The 21,056-nt window shown below is 43.6% G+C and overlaps 1 protein-coding gene across 1 annotated transcript in view; it reads right to left on the reverse strand.

The window, feature by feature from the left end:
- Positions 1–21,056, reverse strand: part of COX16 (cytochrome c oxidase assembly factor COX16) — a 60,165-nt gene that overhangs the window by 31,491 nt on the left and 7,618 nt on the right. Inside the window, exon 2 of the mRNA XM_068162128.1 lies at positions 9,271–9,348. Within this exon, the coding sequence (XP_068018229.1) occupies positions 9,271–9,348 (78 nt within the window). The remainder of the gene's footprint in view (positions 1–9,270; positions 9,349–21,056) is intronic.

The following is a 21,056-nucleotide window of genomic DNA, read 5'->3' on the forward strand; positions in this document are numbered from 1 at the left end:
ATAGGTAGGGGGTGTTGGCACACCAGGATCAAGAGGATCAAAATCAGGCAGAAAGCCTGCAGAAGATGGAAGGTAACTGAATGTACAGAATGACCTGGGCTGGCAGCCATTGTGTTAAGTTCATTAGCTGTCATTAGAACAAACTACACCACCACGGGCTTTGCCAGGCCAGTCCAATCAAAATCACCTGGCCTATCCAGATTACTCCTTGAAATGGTGAAGTCAAGTCAACTTGACTTGGTCAGACTTATGATCTTTGGGAACACCAAGGTATAATACAATTTCAAGCATGGATGCCTATCCATGAAGAACTGGAACAAAAACACCTTGCAAAACCACATCATTTAAAGGAAGAAAATTATGTGGCTTGTTCAGAAACCATACTAACTTCACAATAACCTTTCACACTACATTTACCTCTGTAATGCTTCCTTTTGCAGGGGGAAAAGAAAAAACAACAAACACAATAAATAAACAAAGAAACAAAACACACACACAAGCAAAACAAAAGCCAAACCAAACCCACCAAAAAGACCCCACAAAGCCAACGAAAAAAACCCAAACCCAAAATCAAACCAATCATCTGCTGGGGCAAACAAATCCTATCCAGGTGGAGTTCACAGGCAGGTAAAACAGAAGCAATAACCAATAATTTCAGTTGTAGTATTTCAGGGTGTGCCTATGTGTGGACCCGCTGCAGACATATCTGAGCTAGTTTATGTATGACAGCAACATGGATGTGCAACACAGCACAGTCTTGTCCAGTCACTTGCAGCTGTATTCCCTGCTTTTGGGTGGATGTTGCAACCTCATTTAAACACTGTGCTGATGCAGTTGTCACCATCTCAACTCAATAGTTTGAAACAAGTGTTAGTCTGTGAACCAGAACCATTTCTCTTTGCAAGGCAAGAGCACTCTAATGGGCTGATACCGGTTAGAATCACAAAACTATTTCCATTGGAGAAGACCTTTCAGATGGATAGGCTAGGATAGGAGAGGATAGGAGAGGATAGGAGAGGATAGGAGAGGATAGGAGAGGATAGGAGAGGATAGGAGAGGATAGGAGAGGATAGGAGTAGAGTAGAGTAGAGTAGAGTAGAGTAGAGTAGAGTAGAGTAGAGTAGAGTAGAGTAGAACAGGAGTAGAGTAGAACAGGAGTAGGGTAGAACTGCAGTAGGGTAGAACTGCAGTAGGGTAGAACTGCAGTAGGGTAGACCAGATTATGAAGTCCAACAATTATCAAAACTTTCAAAGAGTTGTAGAGAGCAAGAAGGTCTCCCCTCAGCTTCAATTACCTCTCAACTATCCACTCATACTAATGAGAAAATGCTGGACTGACTTCCTAGACCTTCCTGAGGCAAATGCCAGTTATGTTCTCCCCTGGTAAAAAGGTCTCATGGAAACTGATCCGTTCTCTGCTCCTGCTTCCTCCTAGACTACTTCACCCTAACCCAAAACACCTGAATTGATGGAACTCACCTCAGGAAATCTTTTTTTTTTTTGTAACACTCACTGCAATTTAAATAGCTCCTTCTATTTGGATTAATTAACTTCCCTGCTCCCTATGTAAAGTAGAACAGGATTAATCATCTGCCTTTAATTATCTTCCCAGACTCAGAAAGTGAAACACTAAAACTCAACGGCTTCATAAGCAGGGGGGACCTCCATGGAAGAGGAAGAAATTGAAGCAAGAACCTGAACAAAATGGCAATAGAACTTCCATGAGATCAGTGGAAGCTATTTAAATCACATGTTGTGGTGAGTCCCCTGACACCCATTCAAATACAATGGTTAAGGACAACATCAGGGAGCCACCAACATTATCCTGAAACTTTAATACTGACTAGAAACACAGAGTCACCACACTTAAATCATTATCAAGCTCAATTATGAGAATAGCTGTAAATGAGTAAAATGTCAGAGTGTCATAAATCATTACATTAGCCTTCTTTGCTTTTCCACTCTTCATGCTTTTCTTTTTCAAAGGACAGCAAGGTTTCCAGCACCATATGTGCTCTTCTTCTTCCCACCTCCAAGGTCTAGAATTATACAGTGAAAGCTAAGATCCTCAGAGTTATAATTATTTCCTGACTTAGGACTTTAAGACACCAAGTAAACGAGAGAGGCCTCAAACACAAACCCTACAAGGAGAAGCAGAGGGAGCTGGGATTGTTTAGCCTGGAGAAGAAGAAGCTCAGAGGAGACCTCATTGCTCTCTACAACTACCTGAAGGGTGGTTGTAGCCAAGTGGGGGTTGGTCTCTTCTCCCAGGCAACCAGCACCAGAACAAGAGGACACAGTCTCAAGCTGTGCCAGGGGAAGTTTAGGCTTGAGGTGAGGTAAAAGTTCTTCACAGGGAGAGTTGTTAGCCATTGGAATGTGCTGCCCAGGGAGGTGGTGGAGTCACTGTCCCTGGAGGTGTTCAAGAGGGGATTGGACATGGCACTTGGTGCCATGGTTTAGTAGTCATGAGGTCTGTGGTGACAGGTTGGACTCGGTGATCTCAAAGGTCTTTTCCAACCTTATTGGTTCTATGAAATAAATGAGAACTGATAATGACAAGACTTTTATCTTGCAGATGTCTTTAAGGGGGTAATAACACAAGAGTCATCTGGTCAAAAAGATTAGCAAAGGAGCTCAAAACACTGCCAATCCTTTAAAAGAAATTTTAAGGGCATCTACTCAGAGAAAGCTTTAAGCTCCTAGCACACTTACTAGTAAGCTTCATGCCACCACCAGCACTTCTTTTGTGCTCTTTCTGGGTTTCAGAGTTTAATTGCTCATAGAGGATAGTGTTCTGAAAGAATAGGTCAGGTATTTCCATTTTCACTTGGATTTTAACTCTCAGAGTGGCACACTATGTGCATTCTAAGGTATAAGAGATGATTCTAGGGTAAAACTTGTCTAGGAGAAATGGAGGAACTTTGGTCATTTGTACTCTTCACTGCTTCCATTTTCTGCCTCAGTAAGACAGAAAATGTTATTATCCTCATTTCTTAACATTTTACATTTAGGGTGCACTCACTTTGCATAGAGCAAAGTCAAAATGAACAGCCACTAGTGGTGTTCCCCAGGGACCAGTGCTGGGCCCCATGCTCTTTAATATCTTTATCAATGATCTGGATGAGGGATTGAGTCCATCATCAGGACGTTTGCAGATGACACCAAGCTCTGCAGAGGGACCTCAATAGGCTGGACAGATGGTCAGAGTCCAATGGCAAGAGATTTAACACATCCAAGTGCAGGGTTCTACACATTGGCCACAACAACCCCATGCAGTGCTACAGGCTGGGGTCAGAGTGGCTGGAGAGCGGCCAGGCAGAGAGGGACCTGGGGGTATGGTCAATAGTAGGCTGAACATGAGCCAGCAGTGTGCCCGGGTGGCCAAGAAGGCAAATGGCATCCTGGCCAGTATCAGGAACAGTGTGGCCAGCAGGAGCAGGGAGGTCATTCTGCCCCCAGACTCAGCACTGGTTAGGCCACACCTTGAGTCCTGTGTCCAGTTCTGGGCCCCTCAGTTTAGGAAAGATGTTGACTTGCTGGAATGTGTCCAGAGAAGGGCAACAAAGCTGGGGAGAGGTTTGGAGCACAAGCCCTGTGAGGAGAGGCTGAGAGAGTTGGGGTTGCTTAGCTTGGAGAAGAGGAGGCTGAGGGGAGACCTTATTGCTCTCTACAACTCCCTGAAGGGAGGTTGTAGCCAGGTGGGGGCTGGTCTCTTCTCCCAGGCAACCAGGCACCAGAACAAGAGGACACAGTCTCAAGCTGTGCCAGGGGAGGTTTAGGCTGGATGTTAGGAAGAAGTTCTTCATAGAAAGAGTGATTTGCCATTGGAATGGGCTGCCCAGGGAGGTGGTGGAGTCACCATCACTGGAGGAGATAATTAATCCAGAAGAGACTGGATGGGGTGCTTGGTGCCATGGTTTAGTTGATTAGATGGTGTTGGATGATAGGTTGGATGTAATGATCTCAAAGGTCTTTTCCAATCTGGTTAATTCTATTCTATCCTACGTTATTTGTACGCACTAGAGATGTATGTATAGCAACACTGTCATACATATGCCACGGCAGAACTATTTACAGAGTTCAAAGGCTAACTGATGCTCTGCTTTGTGACAGAGTGACCCATAGATTCTAGTCTTCCTTGAAGTGCTTCTGCTGCATGTTACCCTGGAGGAACTTACTCAGTTCTATCCCCTCCCCATACTCTGCAAACCTCCCTTGCAATAACACTTCTTCAGCAAAGCAGTTTTGGAGCTTATGAACTCTCTTTTATTAGTCTAGATGGTTTGCTGCTGGGCTGACAGTCTGGCCTTTCCCTGGTAGTTGGTAAGCTGCTTCTCTTCAACCCTCCACAATAACCAACAGTCAATTGCACAGACCATTCCACATGTCTGAGATGAAAGAATGTCAGGGGTTGGAAGGAACCTTGAAAGACATCTAGTCCAAACCCTCTGCCAGAGCAGGATCATCTAGTGTAGGTCACACAGGAACACATCCAGGTGGGTTTTGAATGTCTCCAGAGGAGACTCCACAACCTCTCTGGGAGTCTGTTTCAGTGCTCTGTCACCCTCACAGTGAAAAATTTTTTTCCTTATGTTCATGTGGAACCTCCTGTGCTCCAGCTTGCACCCACTGCCCCTCGTTCTGTCACTGAACATCACTGACAAGAGCCTGACTGCATCCTCCCAGCACTCACCCTTCATTTATAAACACTAATAAGGTCACCCCTTAGTCTCTTCTCCAGGCCAAAGATACCCAGCTCCCTCAGCCTTTCCTCAGAAGGGAGACAGGGAGATGTTCTACTCCCTTAATCATCTTTGTGGCTCTGCACTGGACTCTTTCAAGCAGTTCCCTGTCCTTCTTGAACTGATGGGCTCAGAACAGGACAAAATATTCCAGACGCAGCCTCACCAGGGCAGAGATTCTTCCATCCACAATTAGATCAGCAGGTCTCTAACACGCCTTGAATGACAACAGTGGGCACACAGTAAATAAAAACAATTCAATTATTATACAGAAGTCACATCTCCTATATAAAACCTCCTTAAATAAGCATTTCTATTCCATTACATACAGAATGAGAAGTAAGACAGAGAAAGGGCCTAGTTTTCCACTTGAGAATAAAGGTGTTTGGAATGATGCCTATACAAAGCTACTCCTTTCTTCTCCTCTAATTCCAGTAATTTTCCCGTAAGCATACCTGGTTTTCTATACCCAATTTGGATTTGCATAAATTCTTCCCAGAAAAGAAACAATTACCTCTTACAGAATGATTCCTCCATTAATGGACATTTTGGCAGCAACAGATAATGGAGGAATCCTTGATTAGTTGCAGGAGAATTCTGACCAGCAAAAAACAGCCATTTACATCAAGAGTCTGAGCAGAACTTTGCTTAAAAACCCAGAGCACTCAGTGTGTAAAGGGAACATGACTGTGGTGGTTCAGGCTCAGTGCCCCCTGTTGCCACCACACAAGTTATACCTGCGATGTCCCGAGGTTCCAGCCCAGTGGGTGGGCACTGGAAGCCACGTATTTCATCCCAGAATGACCTGCTCCTTATAAAACCATCAGCAGGGTTCTATACTTCCTCTTTCCTCCTTCACTGCTCCTATGGAGATGGTCCCTATCTGGTAATGAAGGGGGAGCTATCTTGAGGCCTCTTGGGCTTGGCTAGGCCTAAGGCCAGGAGGAGGAGAAGGGGGAAGGGCAGTCTCAGATCTGGCCAGCTGAGATTAGCCTAACAGTGGAAGGGAAGGGGGGGGGGGGGGGGGGGGGGGGGGGAGGGGTGAAGAAAGAGCCCTGGGGGTTTTGGGTGTACCCTCAGGTGGGGAGAGGGAAGTGTTGGGATGATCTTGGGTATGCTTTAGGATCTCTTTGTCACTGTGCCCTCTTCAACTGCAGCTCTAGGCTCTGTCCATCCTACACACTGGCTGAGCATCAGCCCAGAATTCCAAGCCATGACCCAAATGAACAAGAGGACAGAATTCCTTTGCAGCCCCTTCCTAGCCCCGTTCCAGGTCCAGCTCTAGGCTCTGCCTCTCTCCCACCCCTAATCCTAGCCCTATACTTCCTGAAATATCCAAACTACCATTTTCTCTTGAATTTTGATTCCTCTTCAAAAGCCAGGTTGCCATCAATAACACAGACATTGTCACTAATGCAGCATCTGCTCATTGAGCCCCTGTGAAAGTGGCAATTAACCCCTTAGTAACAATGCTTCCCTTGAAATACCAGAGTCAACTGAGAAGTTGTTGACTAATATGGTTTCCCGCGCAGCACAGTGAGAATGGTTAGACTTGGAAAGGACAAACACTTTGGAAGGGAAGGCATTATAGTTTAGCATTTGAAATGTTTTAGAGATATACCACTACAGCTCTGTCTAGCTAGCAGCTCAATTAGCAAGGAAACAAATTTAGGAGTCAGGCTTACAAAAGGGGGTGATACTGTGGTTTGCATATCCTTAAAACATGATCAGAAAGGACAGGCATGCAGGTATTATGAATCCTAATCTACTTTTGGACAGGGTGCTTAACTTTTTTCAACTTTGATTTTTCCACAGGAAAACAGAAATAATAATAATCATCATAATCATCATCATCCTGCCTTTCCTGACAATAAAGCAATGAAACTTAATTCAATTAAATTCTGTGACAGCCTTTTGAGCCTCTTGTAAAAAAAGGGTTTATTTAATTAAACATAGTTACTATTCCAAAGGAGCAACTGTAAACAATAGAAATCCTACTTATTTTCTTGGCTATTGCAATATGCATATAACTGCCCAACCTCTTCCTTACTGAGTGCTTGTCTCTGCTCTGATAAGGACTTAGGCTAGTCAAATTGTGTTATGTGAGGAAAGCACATTCTGCTCCAACACAAAACCATTTTAACCAGTGGTAAATTTAGCAGCTGCTATGAATACCAGGAACTTTAATAGTGGTTTCAAATTAATTAGATTAATGTTATTTTCCTGTGTTTCATGTACTTTCTAAACTAGGTTTGTTTCTCTTTATCAGTTAAAATGCATTCTAAATTCTTTTGCTGCCTTATTTAAAGAATTAGAATAGTTCTTAGCTCTATTTTTTATGGACATAGAAAAGGAAATTACTGGAACACACTGTTTTGAAATGTCTGCCTACAAATGAGCCCAAGGTTGGTGTTATTATCTCTCAACCAATACTGCACTGCTCTTTATTTGTATTTCATCTATTCCTAAGGGAAACTGTAGTGAAAATGAAAACACAAAAGGGATGCTGCAGTCTTAAGCAATAGCAGTTACAGCAGAATCCAGATGTCCTTTTTTAGCTTTTCAGAGCTTAAGAACTCCAGCTTCCCCTCAGAGCTTTCATGTACTACTGTCTAATTCAATGATGCTTCCCTTGATTATAAATGTTGGGACAAGGAGCCTCATAGAGTTGAATGTGCACAACTGTTACTGGGTTTCTTCCCTGGGCTGAGGTCACAGCGCACATCATGGAGGCCAAACGTAACTCACCGAGTAGGAATCTGACCAGAAAACTGACAGAAACACAACAGGCAAACTCATGGCCCTGCTGTGATCCCCATCTGGTTGGAGATATGGAGGTGCTGGAGTGTGTCCAGAGAAGGGCCACAAGGATGATCAGAGGGCTGGAGCACCTCTCCTATGAGGACAGACTGAAAGAGTTGGGGCTGTTCAGTCTGCAGAAGAGAAGGCTCCCAGGAGACCTAATTGTGGCCTTCCAGTATCTGAAGGGGGCCTACAAGAAGACTGGGGAAGGACTTCTCAGGATATCAGGTAGTGATAGGACTAGGGGGAATGGAATGAAGCTGGAGGTGAGGAGATTAAGGCTGGATATGAGGAGGAAGTTCTTCCCCATGAGAGTGGTGAAGCCCTGGAATGGGTTGTCCAGGGAAGTGGTTGAGGCCCCATCCCTGGAGGTGTTTAAGAACAGGCTGGATGAGGCTCTGGCCAGCCTGATCTAGTGAGGGGTGTCCCTACCCATGGCAGTGGGGTTGGAACTAGAGGATCCTTGTGGTCCCTTCCAACCCTGACTGATACTAAGGTTCCAAATGGTCCTAAAATCTCAGGACTGATAGAAAATACCTAGAAGACAGCACTGGATTTGTCTATAAGCTATGTGAAATACAGGATTGAGCAGAAGTGGGCTACATGGTGCTTCAAAAGCCATAGCCAGGCATGCAGCACAAGGAACAGTGAGGAATGATGATAGTAAATTTTAATGGGCCACAGTAAGGGTCTAAGGGAAAACAAAAAAGGGATCTCTAAGCTCTCAAACATGTGACCACAGCAGAAAGCCAGTTTTGGAACTAATTTTATGTTTGGAGGTGTAAGCAGCACTAGTAAGCAAGATATTTCCCTCACTCAGGTTTCCAGTTTGGTTAAAGCACTTTCAGACATAACAGCTCAAGACTAGCCCCTGCTTCTTTCACAAACCTTACAGAATAGGACATAGCTCAATGTTAAAGGTATCTGCTTATCTCAGGCAATGCAAAGCCAAGCCCTAAAAAACATCTAATACTATATACTCAATGCCAAGTATTGCTGAGGGAGCTGGGGTTGCTTAGCCTGGAGAAGAGGAGGCTCAGGGGAGACCTTCTTGCTCTCTACAACTAACTGAAGGGAGGTTGTAGACAGGTGGGGGTTGGTCTCTTCTCCCAGGCAAGCAGCACCAGAACAAGAGGACACAGTCTCAAGCTGCACCAGGGGAGGTTTAGGCTGGATGTTAGGAAGAAATTCTTCACAGAGAGAGTGATTGCCCATTGGAATGGGCTGCCCAGGGAGGTGGTGGAGTTGCCATCACTGGTGGTGTTTAGGAGCAGACTGGATGGGGTGCTTGGTGCCATGGTTTAGTTGATTAGACGGTGTTGGATGATAGGTTGGACACGATGATCTCAAAGGTCTCTTCCAACCTGGTCTGGTCTACTCTATTCTAAAATATCAGTGTTCTTAGTCTACATCAGATAAAATATCTTTGAAATAACCTCCTTCCAGTTGTGCTAGACTTCCTCCTTAGGACTCACAATTGCCACTGATAACTAAACAAAGGAACACAATTTTTCTGTTATGTTGATACATTTCAGACAGTAAAAGGATTCATCATCATGTCAACCCCTTTATTGTTACCTGCACTACTTGCTACCCAAGAGCCTTACCTGTTTGCCCAGGGCCCAGTACTGAAAGACAAATTCCTCATACCAATAGTTTGCTTGAAGTCAGTACATATGCAAAATGAAATTAAATGAAAACTAAAGCAAACCATTTCAACTACCTTGCCATGTAGTTTGTGAACATCGTATCTTATTTGAGCGAACTCACGGAGCCCAAAAGATCCTCCAACAAGATACAACTGAAAAATAACAACAGGAAAACAGACATGTTAGAGGACTATTGGGGGGAGAAAAAACCACTTTGCTTCATAGTTTCATAGTTTCATAGTTTCATTTGCATACTGACCCAATTAATTTACCAAGAGATCCTACACCAGGAAACACCAGGAAATGAAAACAAGTATCACTTGGAAGATATGTTATAGGACAAGAGGAGTATATGTAAAGCCAAAGGCTTCTTCCACTCTCTAAATCTTGGATTTAATGAATTTCCTCCTTTATACAAAGGCAACTACTTCATGACTCACATTTTCTACACACTTCCTCTCCTCTTACCCCTTCTTTCCCCTCCCTGTATGGCTTCTTGACGTAACTGCAGCAAAGGAACCTTTACCTCAATGCCACAGGATTTATTCTTATCATTTGCAAACTCTGTGGGGAAGTACCAAGGCCACATTGACTTATTTTGATGTCTGTGGATAAGAGATCTAATTAACCTTCTTAAAAGATTGAAGCTGTAGTTCAATGATACATTATCACATAGGCTAAGAAATCATATCCAGCACACCTGCACTTTTACTACTGCCTCCTTAGATGGCTTGCAATTCCCTCCACATCTGTAAAGCTTATAAATGAGAATAACAAAGGGAGAAATGGGGGGGGGAAACCTTTATATGCACATAAAGAAGTTGTTAAATTATTCTTTCTTATGACAGAGGGCTAGCATAAAACTGCCTATGTATTTCCACTATTAAAAAAACAGAGAGTAACCAAAGAAGATGAAGTATTATTAACAAACAACATTAAGGACTTTAAATTTTACTTAGAAAACTAGCTGCTTTGTGGAAGAATCAGGCTCCTGCTCTGACCTGACAGACTCTCTGCTGTTCTCTGTTAAGGCACAGGAGGCCAGAAGGCTCCCCATTTAGAGATGCACATCTATGGAAGGTGGTAGCACAAGGAAGCTTTCAGGACCTGAGTGAAAAAAATACCTGACCAACCAAATGAAAAACAAGCCTCAACCCCATGCTGTTTTATTACACCACATTGCTCTTACAGTCCTTCATCACAGGCAGTTGCTGCACTGGTAACTGTTTTCTACACAATATTGACTGGTACACACTCAGTTTGCAGCAATGGCTCGTGTCCAAGAATTGTTCTAATTATGCTGTGCAGGTAGTTACAATTCTTTCCAAAAGGTATGCAACGCAAAGCTCACATCACCAAGGCCACAAAGTCATATTCATTCCATTTAAATAACAAATCAACAAACAAACCAATCTTCTACATTTATTCCTTCTAGAAGTTGCAGGACTACATGATTACCCATCAAGCAGATTAAATTAGTCACAACCATGTGAGTGCACCACACACACTTATATGCTGGTAAATTATAGACTGGAACCTAGGGACCACTGTGCTCTTCGCAGAACAGAAAACCCTTCAAGGACAGCCAGGATTTGAAGGCTCCACAGCCTCTTTCTTACCTGGCCCTTTCAATGAGCCTAGAAATTTAGGATAGGATGGGATAGGATGGGATAGGATAGGATAGGATAGGATAGGATAGGATAGGATAGGATAGGATAGGATAGGATAGGATAGGATAGGATAGGAAAGGATAGGATAGAATAAGGAATAGGAATAGGAATAGGAGTAGGAGTAGAATAGAATAGAGTAGAATAGAATAGACCAGACCAGACCAGTTTGGAAGAGACCTTCAAGATCATCGCATCTAACCTATCATCCAACACCACCTAATCAACTAAACCATGGCACCAAGCACCCTATCAAGTCTCCTCCTAAACACCCCCAATGATGGTGACTCTGCCACCTCCCTGGGCAGCCCATTCCAATGGGCAATCACTCTCTCTGTGAAGAATTTCTTCCTAACATCCAGTCTAAACCTCTAGCTAATAATTAGAGAGAAACAGACTGGAATGGGTTGTCCAGGGAGGTGGTTGGGGTCCCATCCCTTGAGGTGTTTAAGCCCAGGCTGGATGAGGCTCTGGCCAGCCTGATCTAGTGTGGGGTGTCCCTGCCCATGGCAGGGGGGTTGGAACTAGATGATCCTTGTGGTCCCTTCCAACCCTGACTGATACTATGATACTATGATAATATTTTGTGATAGGAACACTCATCTACTAGGCCACGATCAGAAAATTATCACATTGCACCGAGTTAACTTTCAGTGACCAGAAATCTGACCTACTGTAAAACTGGATGGCACCATACTTCTAGCATAACTATTCAAGAATCAATGATGTTATAAATACTGAATCACCAAAATACAAAAGGGGGGGGGGGGGGGGGGGGGAACCACAACCAACCAACCAAACACAATAACAAAAAAAGAACCCTCATGCACCAGTATTTTAGTCAAAAAGAGAAACAGGAAACAGAAAATGAAGTATTCAAAAAGCTTAAAAAGAACCTGCACCAGAAGAAGAGGACACAGCCTCAAGCTGCACCAGGGGAAGTTTAGGCTCAAGGTGAGGAGAAATTTCTTCACTGAGAGAGTTGTTAGACATTGGAATGGGCTGCCCAGGGAGGTGGTGGAGTCACCATCCCTGAAGGTGTTCAAGAGGGGATTGGATGTGGCACTTGGTGCCATGGTTTAGTCATGAGGTCTGTGGCGACAAGTTGGACTTGATGATCTTTGAGGTCTCTTCCAACCTTGTTGATTCTGTGATTGTTCAAGCACTATTCAATTAAAGTGGATCTGTCACCTAAAGATATGGTAACACATAAGGCTGAAAGTCTCAAGGATGAAACTAATTGAATTTCAATATGGTTGACACCTCAGCATAAATCTTCATTAGCAGATCCTCCTTTTAACTCCTAGCAAGCCTTGTGTTAATTAACAGCCAATGAGTTAACAAACTTCAAGTCTTAATGAACAGAAATCAGAGGTGCTACAGACAAGTTTATGGCTGCTACAAAGCACAGGTTATTGCCTCTGTGTATAGTAGCAGGCTGTCAAAGAGTGGCTATGGCAGGGCTAAAGCAACTGTGTTAGAAATGGTTCAGTACACATCTGTTAAACCAGGCAGAAAGCAGCAATTACTTGTGACATCAATTAAAAATCAGTTTGCCTGATAACAAACTTGTATGAACTCCATACCATTATGGGATGCAGTATAAACAAGTGGAAGACCTTCAACTGGCCTCCTCCTCGTAACCCAACTATTATTTTAACATATAAGCTGTGTCTTACAAAACCATGGTCCAGGCTAAAAAAGGAAATAAATAATAAAATAACAAAACCATAAAATAAAAGTTCTGAGCCCCTCAGCTCAAGAAGGACAGGGAACTGCTTGAAAGAGTCCAGTGCAGCCACAAAGATGATTAAGGGAGTGGATCATCTCCCTCTGGAGGAAAGGCTGAGGGAGCTGGGTCTCTTTAGCCTGGACAAGAGGAGACTAAGGGGTGACCTCACTACTGTTCATAAATATGTGAAGGGCAAGTGTCAGGAGGATGGAGCCAAGCTCTTCTCAGAGATGTCAAATAGCAGGAGAAGGGGCAATGGGTGCAAGCTGGAGCACAGGAGGTTTCACACAAACATAAGAAAAACCATTTTCACTGTGAGGGTGGCAAAGCGCTGGCACAGACTGCCCAGAGAGGTGGAGTCTCCTTCTCTGGAGACATTCAAAACCTGCCTGGACATGTTCCTGTGTGACCCACTCTAGGTGATCCTCCTCTGGCAGGGGATTTGGTCTAAATGATCGTTCAAGTTCCCTTCCAACTCCTAATGTTCTGTGATAATATATTCTTTAGCTTTGCTCATTCAAAACTATATTACATACACTGTAACTAAGGGAAATAAAGGAGAATGTTGTTGCATGAAATAAATCATGTGCTGCTCATTTTATCTCATCTCATTATATCACTTGTTGGACAGCAACCACCTATTTATTATACAACACATTTTATATTTGCAGCTATATACATGGTGATAAAGAAGTTGATACACAGACATCTCAGTTCCTTTAGACAGGTTTTGGCCTGTTTTACTCACATCACCTTTATATTACTAAAGGGAAAAAAAACCTGCTTGGTTTCTGATGCACTTCTGCTCTTCACACAGCACAAGCAGTGTAACTACTGGGGCAAACTGGCATATTTTGCTTATTGGGCTTTACCAGTATAGCTGCCTTTACACTTCCAGCACTGCAATGGTTGATTTATTTTAGGTTGAAACACTGATGCTGTAAGAAATTACTGTGAAATATTACACCATGTAATGCTGGAAGGTTAGGACTAGGATTACATCATTTTCCAAAGTACAGAATACACACAGAGACACACACACACAATAAATATATATAAGTAATTTGTTCTAAAGAACCTAACATGATGTCTAAGACCATTGTAAAACCAGACCAGAATCAGTCTTATTCAGCATTTATTTAATCAACAGCATGTCAATACATTTAGCTGCCAGCTCTGAACATGAACTTCCTTGATCTACACAAGCCAGAGCAGCAATTAGTCAGTTAGGTTTTGGGAAAGTGTGTTAAAAAGCTAGTAAGAGAAGGTATAAATGAATGTATGCAAGTGTAACAGCATTAAAGGAAGTAAAGGACTTAGTGACTGACAATTCATGGAGTGGAAATGCTAGTCCTGATTTACGTGTTTGCCTTCTCTTCTTTGCATTATGAGGGAAAATATCCTCACTACCTTAATTTAACTAGATATAGAAGTAAGAATGCATACACACAAACAACAACGAAGCAGCAAGAGTCACCAGTCAAAATGATTAAAAGTGAGACAAGACTCTAATTTAAAAGTCCAGCATCATTATCAGCTTGTTGGCTTTACATATTCTATAGGTCTCACATACCTTTCTAATTTCCCATCTACAAAATAGAGATAACCTCTACATTCCTTGCAAAGCCACTCCTCAATTCAAATAATACTACCAGGGACAAATTTTCCCAGTGTAAGCCAAGGGCAACAGCAAAATTCAGTATGTTCCATCCACTAGTCCAGGTATAAAAGACACACTGGAAGTTACCACAGTATCACACAGTATCACAAAGGTTGGAAGAGACCTCAAAGACCATCAAGTCCAATCTGTCACCACAGACCTCATGACTAGACCATGGCACCAAGTGCCACATCCAATCCCCTCTTGAACAACTCCAGGGATGGTGACTCCACCACCTCCCTGGGCAGCACATTCCAATGACTAATGACTCTCCCAGTGAAAAATTTTCTCCTCACCTCAAGCCTAAACTTCCCCTGGTGCAGCTTGAGACTGTGTCCCCTTGTTCTGGTGCTGGTTGCTAGAGAGATCAACCCCTTCCTGGCTACAACCACCTTTCAGGTAGTTGCAGAGAGCAATGAGGTCACCCCTGAGCCTCCTCTTCTCCAGGCTAAACAATCCCAGCTCCTTCAGCCTCTCCTCATAGGGCTTGTGCTCAAGGCCTCTCCCCAGCCTTGTGCTCTTCTCTGGACGCATTCAAGTGTTTCGATGTCCTTCTTAAACTGAGAGGCCCAGAACTGGACACAGGACTCAAGGTGTGGCCTAACCAATGCAGAGTACAGGGGCACAATGACTTCCCTGATCCTGCTGGCCACACTATTCCTAATGCAGGCCAGGATGCCATTGGCCTTCTTGGCCACCTGGGCACACTGCTGGCTCATGTTTAGGCAGCTGTCAATCAGCACCCCCAGGTCCCTCTCTGTTTGGGAGCTCTCCAGCCACTCTGATCCCAGCCTGTAGCTCTGCATGGGGTTGCCATGGCCAAAGTGCAGCACCCGGCACTTGGACTTGTTGAATGCCAGGATTCAGGATGCCATATAAATAAAGCAGTTAGGTTGGCAACATTCTAATGAAGTCAGGCTCAAGTTCACCCTCCAGTTTACTGAAAGGGGAAAAGTAATGCAGCATATAAAGAATATTAAGGTATATTTTATTTCATGCCAAATTTTAGGATCATACAGATACATTACTTACATCATAAATCATTAAGGCACTGGCATCTGAAGAGCTCTGAAGATTAACATTTCAAATAGACCTGCATTGTTTGATTGTGAGGGAACTACTTATTTTATATGCTTCAGAGTGTGGAGCAAACCCCATTATTACACAGTGAACATCATCTGTCCAGCTACTCAAATGCATTCAGTACATCAAGGAAATTATAACTTCTCCCTGTTCCCTTGTCATCTGAAGTTTACCTTCAATAGGCAAAAATCATAAAACATACCAGTCAGCCAGCACTTTACAGCAAAGCAAAGAGCATATATCAGCACTGCTAGCACCACCTCCCCCTAAAGATCTCACATTGGATTATTCCTTTATGTTTCAGTCACTACACACACAGACAAAAAAAAAGCAAACAAACCCAAAAAATCCCAAACAAACAAACAACACAAAACGAAACAACCAAACCAAAACAAAACCAAAACCAACCAAGACAAAAAAGAACCCTGCAATGTTGTAATGCAATTATGCATGCATGGAAGACTTGCATGTTCCAAAACAAAATGAAAGATAGGATGTGACATAAGAGCACCATCTGTCACATACACTCAGCAACCTCAATAAATCTTTTATGTTTAAAAAAAAAAGTGACATAAAATTCTCTTTAATAACATTCCTTTCAAAATTCTATTTGTTCCCTTCTCCATTGGGAAGTACGTTATGCAATCAGTTAGAGATGGCAGCAATCCTGTCTCTTGAATCACATCTTAGGATGGGGAATGTTTGCACTTGTCACCAGCTACAGTGAGATGGTCACTCTAACTGTTCTCTTGACAGCAGAACTTGGGACTTATAGCCAAAGCATGTCCAGAGAAGGGCAACAAAGTTGGAGAGGGGCTTGGAACACAAGCCCTATGAGGAGAGACTGAGGGAGCTGGGGTTGTTTAGCCTGGAGGAGACTCAGGGGTGACCTTATTGCTCTCTACAACTCCCTGAAGGGAGGCTGTAGACAGGCAGAGGTTGGTCTCTTCTCCCAGGCAATCAGCACCAGAACAAGACGACACAGTCTCAGGCTGCACCAGGGGAGGTTTAGGCTGAAGGTTAGGAGGAAGCTCTACACAGAGAGAGTGACTGCCCATTGGAATGGGCTGCCTGGGGAGATGGTGGAGTCACCATCACTGGAGGTGTTCAGGAGGAGACTTGATAGGGTGCTTGGTGCCATGGTTTAGTTGATAGGGGGTGTTGGACGATAGGTTGGACACAATGATCTTGAAGGTCTCTTCCAACCTGGTCTGGTCTGGTCTATTCTATTCTATTCTATTCCCCATATTTTCAGTCTCCTGCACAATCTAAAGCAACCATCTTCAGTGCAGTGGGTTAAAGTAACCAGAAATTATTTCTCTGGCAGCACCCAGCAATTTGCCATATTACAGGCATCTCTGTTGTTTGAGAAAGCCAGTCCTGCTACAGGACTAATTGTGAAGGCCAGATTACAACATTAAATAAATCCCTAAATGAACCAAATCACAGTATTTAGTGCTGGCAACACAGATTACACAGTGGTGGGAAGTGTTATGATATACATCACTGAGAAGGTACATGATAATTTTCTAACCTCAAGATTGCTGCTGCAAAAGCCTCCAGCTATTTGTCAGGAGTGTCAAAATTAGAACAGTCATGTGAATGGTTTTCTTTTAGCTTGCAGGGATCGTGGTAAGAAGGGTTTGGGGGGGTTCCTGTTTAAAAAACTGTCTTATGTGCAATGCAAGACTGGTGAAAGATGGCAATCTGACAGCCCAGAAGACTGAAGTCTCTTTTCAGTTCCCTAAATAAAGTAGCAGGGCAAACTGCCAGTCCCAGAAAAGACCCAGGCAAGTCATCTTAACCTGAGGCGCCCCCCTCTGCCAGCTCTTACTCTCGGGAGTTTTTCCACAGCCATTCCAGCACTTGGCTCTAAAGCTGAAACTACTCAGAAGACAGAAAGGTGCAAAGTCTCCTCAGAAACTTACTAAATCCTCTCTCTACCCTCGATGGGCACAGAAGGGAGTCTAACTTTTCTTCTTGTCTACAACAAATGGATACAATTTTCAGTTCAGATCAGAGGCCTCCTTTGAGGAAACCCAAAATCTGAAACTATCCATCCCTTAGTAGTCATTTTCTTCAAAAGGACAGCAAACTGCACTGACTTAATGCATACACCAGAATTCACAAACTGCAGAAAGACTGATTTGCATTACATTAAAAATGGATTTAATATGCCAGTAGATGACTGCATGGCTACTATGCTGGGTCAGCACCCACCCTGAGACCTACCACCCTGGGACAGCAGCTGGTGTAAACTGGAGCCAATTGTAACTGACTGATAAAGCAGAGGGGTATAGTTTTCACAGCATGCCCAACTCTGTATGGAGTATTAAACTTGACCCAAGGTATTTGGTTAATTGGTTCCATACAGAGTGTGACTTTGCAAATATGAATGACTACGGGCCAAAGTAAAACAAAACTAAACCTGTCCATATCCTTTCACTGCTACTGTTCTATGTCATTGTTTATTTAAATGCCCATTCCATAACAGGTTGGAAAGCACAGAAAATGCATTTGATGGAAACCAAACTAAGAACAATGCAGAGGAGACAGAAACATATGTATGCTCCTCAGCATGGGAATTTGCACAAAAGGGCATTTTCAGACACAGCATTGTCATTTTGCATTACACACATTGCTTGGGCTGGCCAGGTGGCAAGGGAATTTCACTCTGCAGCTGCTTGAAAACCCAAGTGTGCCCTGGTGGTCAAGCTGCACTTTCAGAGCACCACCTTCTCTTTCTTCGTAAGCTTCTGAAAGCCAACGCTTTGATTCTTTATTAACATTATCGTTCCCTTTAATCAGAAGTTCCAATCCAGACAAGGCACAGAATCACAGAATCACCAAGGTTGGGAGAGACCTCAAAGATCACCAAATCCAACCTGTCACCCAACACCTCATGACTAAACCATGGCACCAAGCACCCCATCCCGTCTCTTCCAAAACACCTCCAGAAATGGTGACTCCACCACCTCCCTGGGCAGCCCAATCCAACAGCTAACAACTCTCTCAGTGAAGAACTTTCTCCTCACCTCAAGCCTAAACTTCCCCTGGTGCAGCTTGAGACTGTGTCCTCTTGTTCTGGTGCTGGTTGCCTGGGAGAAGAGACCAACGCCCTGCTGGCTACAATCTCCCTTCAGGTAGTTGTAGAGAGCAGTAAGGTCTCCCCTGAGCCTCCACTTCTCCAGGCTGCACAATCCCAGCTCCCTCAGCCTCTCCTCGTAGGGCTTGTGCTCGAGGCCTCTCACCAGCACATTACAATGAGAGATAGTGACATATCATGGCAAGCTGGTGTTCTTGTGGTATGCTAGGCCCAGCTCAAAACAATAAACTGAAAGCAGCAGTAAAGAACATAAAAAGAAAACACTACTACTCAGGTAAAACTTCCCTATTAACAACACTGGACAGAGGATGCAGATTAAATGCACTAAAGTACACATCAACCATCGCCATCCCCTGAAGAAGATGGAGACTTGGAGCAGGACTAAACACACAAAGTGAAAACAGAGAAGTCTGTACTTATGTTCCTCTTCTGAGTCTCAACATAGAACCTCAGTTCCCCCAAGTGCCAAGTTAGCCATTTGAACAGCACTCAACAAGGCAAACACACTCTATTTATGCTTTAAAGTGGAACACAGAAGAAATATGGACTACTAAAGAGTGTATAATATTTACCTGGAAAATAGTACTCAAAGGTTAAGAATCAGAACAAAAGTTTAAGGCATTGATTCAAAAGATGAGCTCAGAAAGCAGGGAAGCCATTGTGCCCCTGTACTCTGCATTGGTTAGGTTGCACCTTGAGTACTGTGTCCAGTTCTGGGCCCCTCAGTTTAAGAAGGACATCAAGACACTTGAATGTGTCCAGAGAAGGGCAACAAGGCTGGGGAGAGGCCTTGAGCACAGCCCTGTGAGGAGAGGCTGAGGGAGCTGGGATTGTTTAGCCTGGAGAAGAGGAGGCTCAGAGGAGACCTCATTGCCCTCTACAACTACCTGAAAGGTGGTTGTAGCCAGGAAGGGGTTGGTCTCTTCTCCCAGACAACCAGCACCAGAACAAGAGGACACAGTCTCAAGCTGCACCAGGGGAAGTTTAGGCTTAAGGTGAGGAGAAAGTTCTTCACTGAGAGAGTTGTTAGCCGTTGGAATGTGCTGTCCGGGGAGGTGGTGGAGTCACCGTCCCTATAGGAGTTCAAGAGGAAATTGGATGTGGCACTTGGTGCCATGGTCTAGTCATGAGGTCTGTGGTGACAGGTTGGACTCGATGATCCTCGATGTCTCTTCCAACCTTGGTGACACTGTGATACTGTGAAATATTAAGGCCTGATGGCCAACTGAAAGAATGAAATCAGCTAATTCAGACAGCCCAAACTGGAGTCCACAGAAGCTCATTGAGCTTGAACACACACTGGCTTCCACTCCAGCACAAACAGTTCCAGGGGTTTTGTCTGGAACAGCTCCACACTCCACTGTGGGTTCAAAACCAAACAGATGAACAGGAGATGCAGAGCAGAAGTGCAGCAGAAGTCAAAGATGTATCTCATCATCAGCTCAGAGACCCAGTATTTATAATACCAGTCACTGAAGCATAAAAGCAATGTTCTGTGCTTCAATGATTAGGAGTAACCAGTTTAAAATTTTAAGAACAGGTTTGTATTTATTGCCTTTCCAGGCTACAAATGTAACACTTGTGACTCTTACAGGCAGTCACAATTTATCTGCAAGTATTAGAAGTCAGAATTCTCTTCCTGTGGGTAAGTGTTAATTTCTGCTCCTCTCTCCAAAGTGTATTAACATTTAAATCAACTGCTATGCATATGTCACACCTTATTGTAAAGTGACATGAAGTAATAGATACCAATAAAAGTCCTGCAGTTCAATCTTATGATTTGATCAAGGTGATAGTGTGAATGATGTTAACAATAACATGGACATATCTAAAAGTGAAAAATGCTGATTGGAGTAATCCTTTCTCAACCAGCATCAGAAGATAATGTAATAATGGTTTCTACACATAGACACTGATGGCAGCCATAGATCTCAGAAATGTGATTACTCCTAAGAATTTCCCATGTCTCTCCCTGTTCACATCATCTTTTATGGGCAGATCTTCCAGAATCCATGGGGAAAAAAAGGTGTGCCTTGTGTTCGGCACAGCCCAGGACACAGAATTCAGAGGCTTTTTATGAAATTAATTGGGAATGCTGTATTTGGAGCAAAAGCCCTATGATGAGAGGCTGGAGGAGCTGGGGTTGCTTAGCCTGGAGGAGGCTCAGGGGAGACCTTATTGCTATCTACAACTACCTGAAGGGAGGTTGTAGACAGGTGGAACTTGGTCAGTTCTCCCAGGCAACCAGCACCAGAACAAGAGGACGCAATATCAAGCTGCACCAGGGGAGGTTTAGGCTGGATGTTAGGAAGAAGTTCTTCATAGAAAGAGTGATTGCCCATTGGAATGGGCTGCCTGGGGAGGTGGTGGAGTCATCATCCCTGGAGGTGTTTAGGAAGAGACTGGATGGGGTGCTTGGTGCCATGGTTTAGTTGATTAGATGGTGTTGGATGATAGGTTGGACTCGATGATCTCAAAGGTCTTTTCCAACCTGGTTAATTCTATTTAAAGAAATCTGGGGAAATTTAGTTATTTAAATGATAAGAACATTTCCCCAATCCATTAGCCCTGTAAAACTTTCAGTGTCTCACAGCACAATCAATTAACATTTC

This window comes from Melanerpes formicivorus, unplaced genomic scaffold (genome assembly GCF_026170545.1).
Source record: "Melanerpes formicivorus ecotype bairdi unplaced genomic scaffold, bMelFor1.0.p_v2 SCAF_62, whole genome shotgun sequence".
Taxonomy (NCBI): Eukaryota; Metazoa; Chordata; class Aves; order Piciformes; family Picidae; genus Melanerpes; species Melanerpes formicivorus.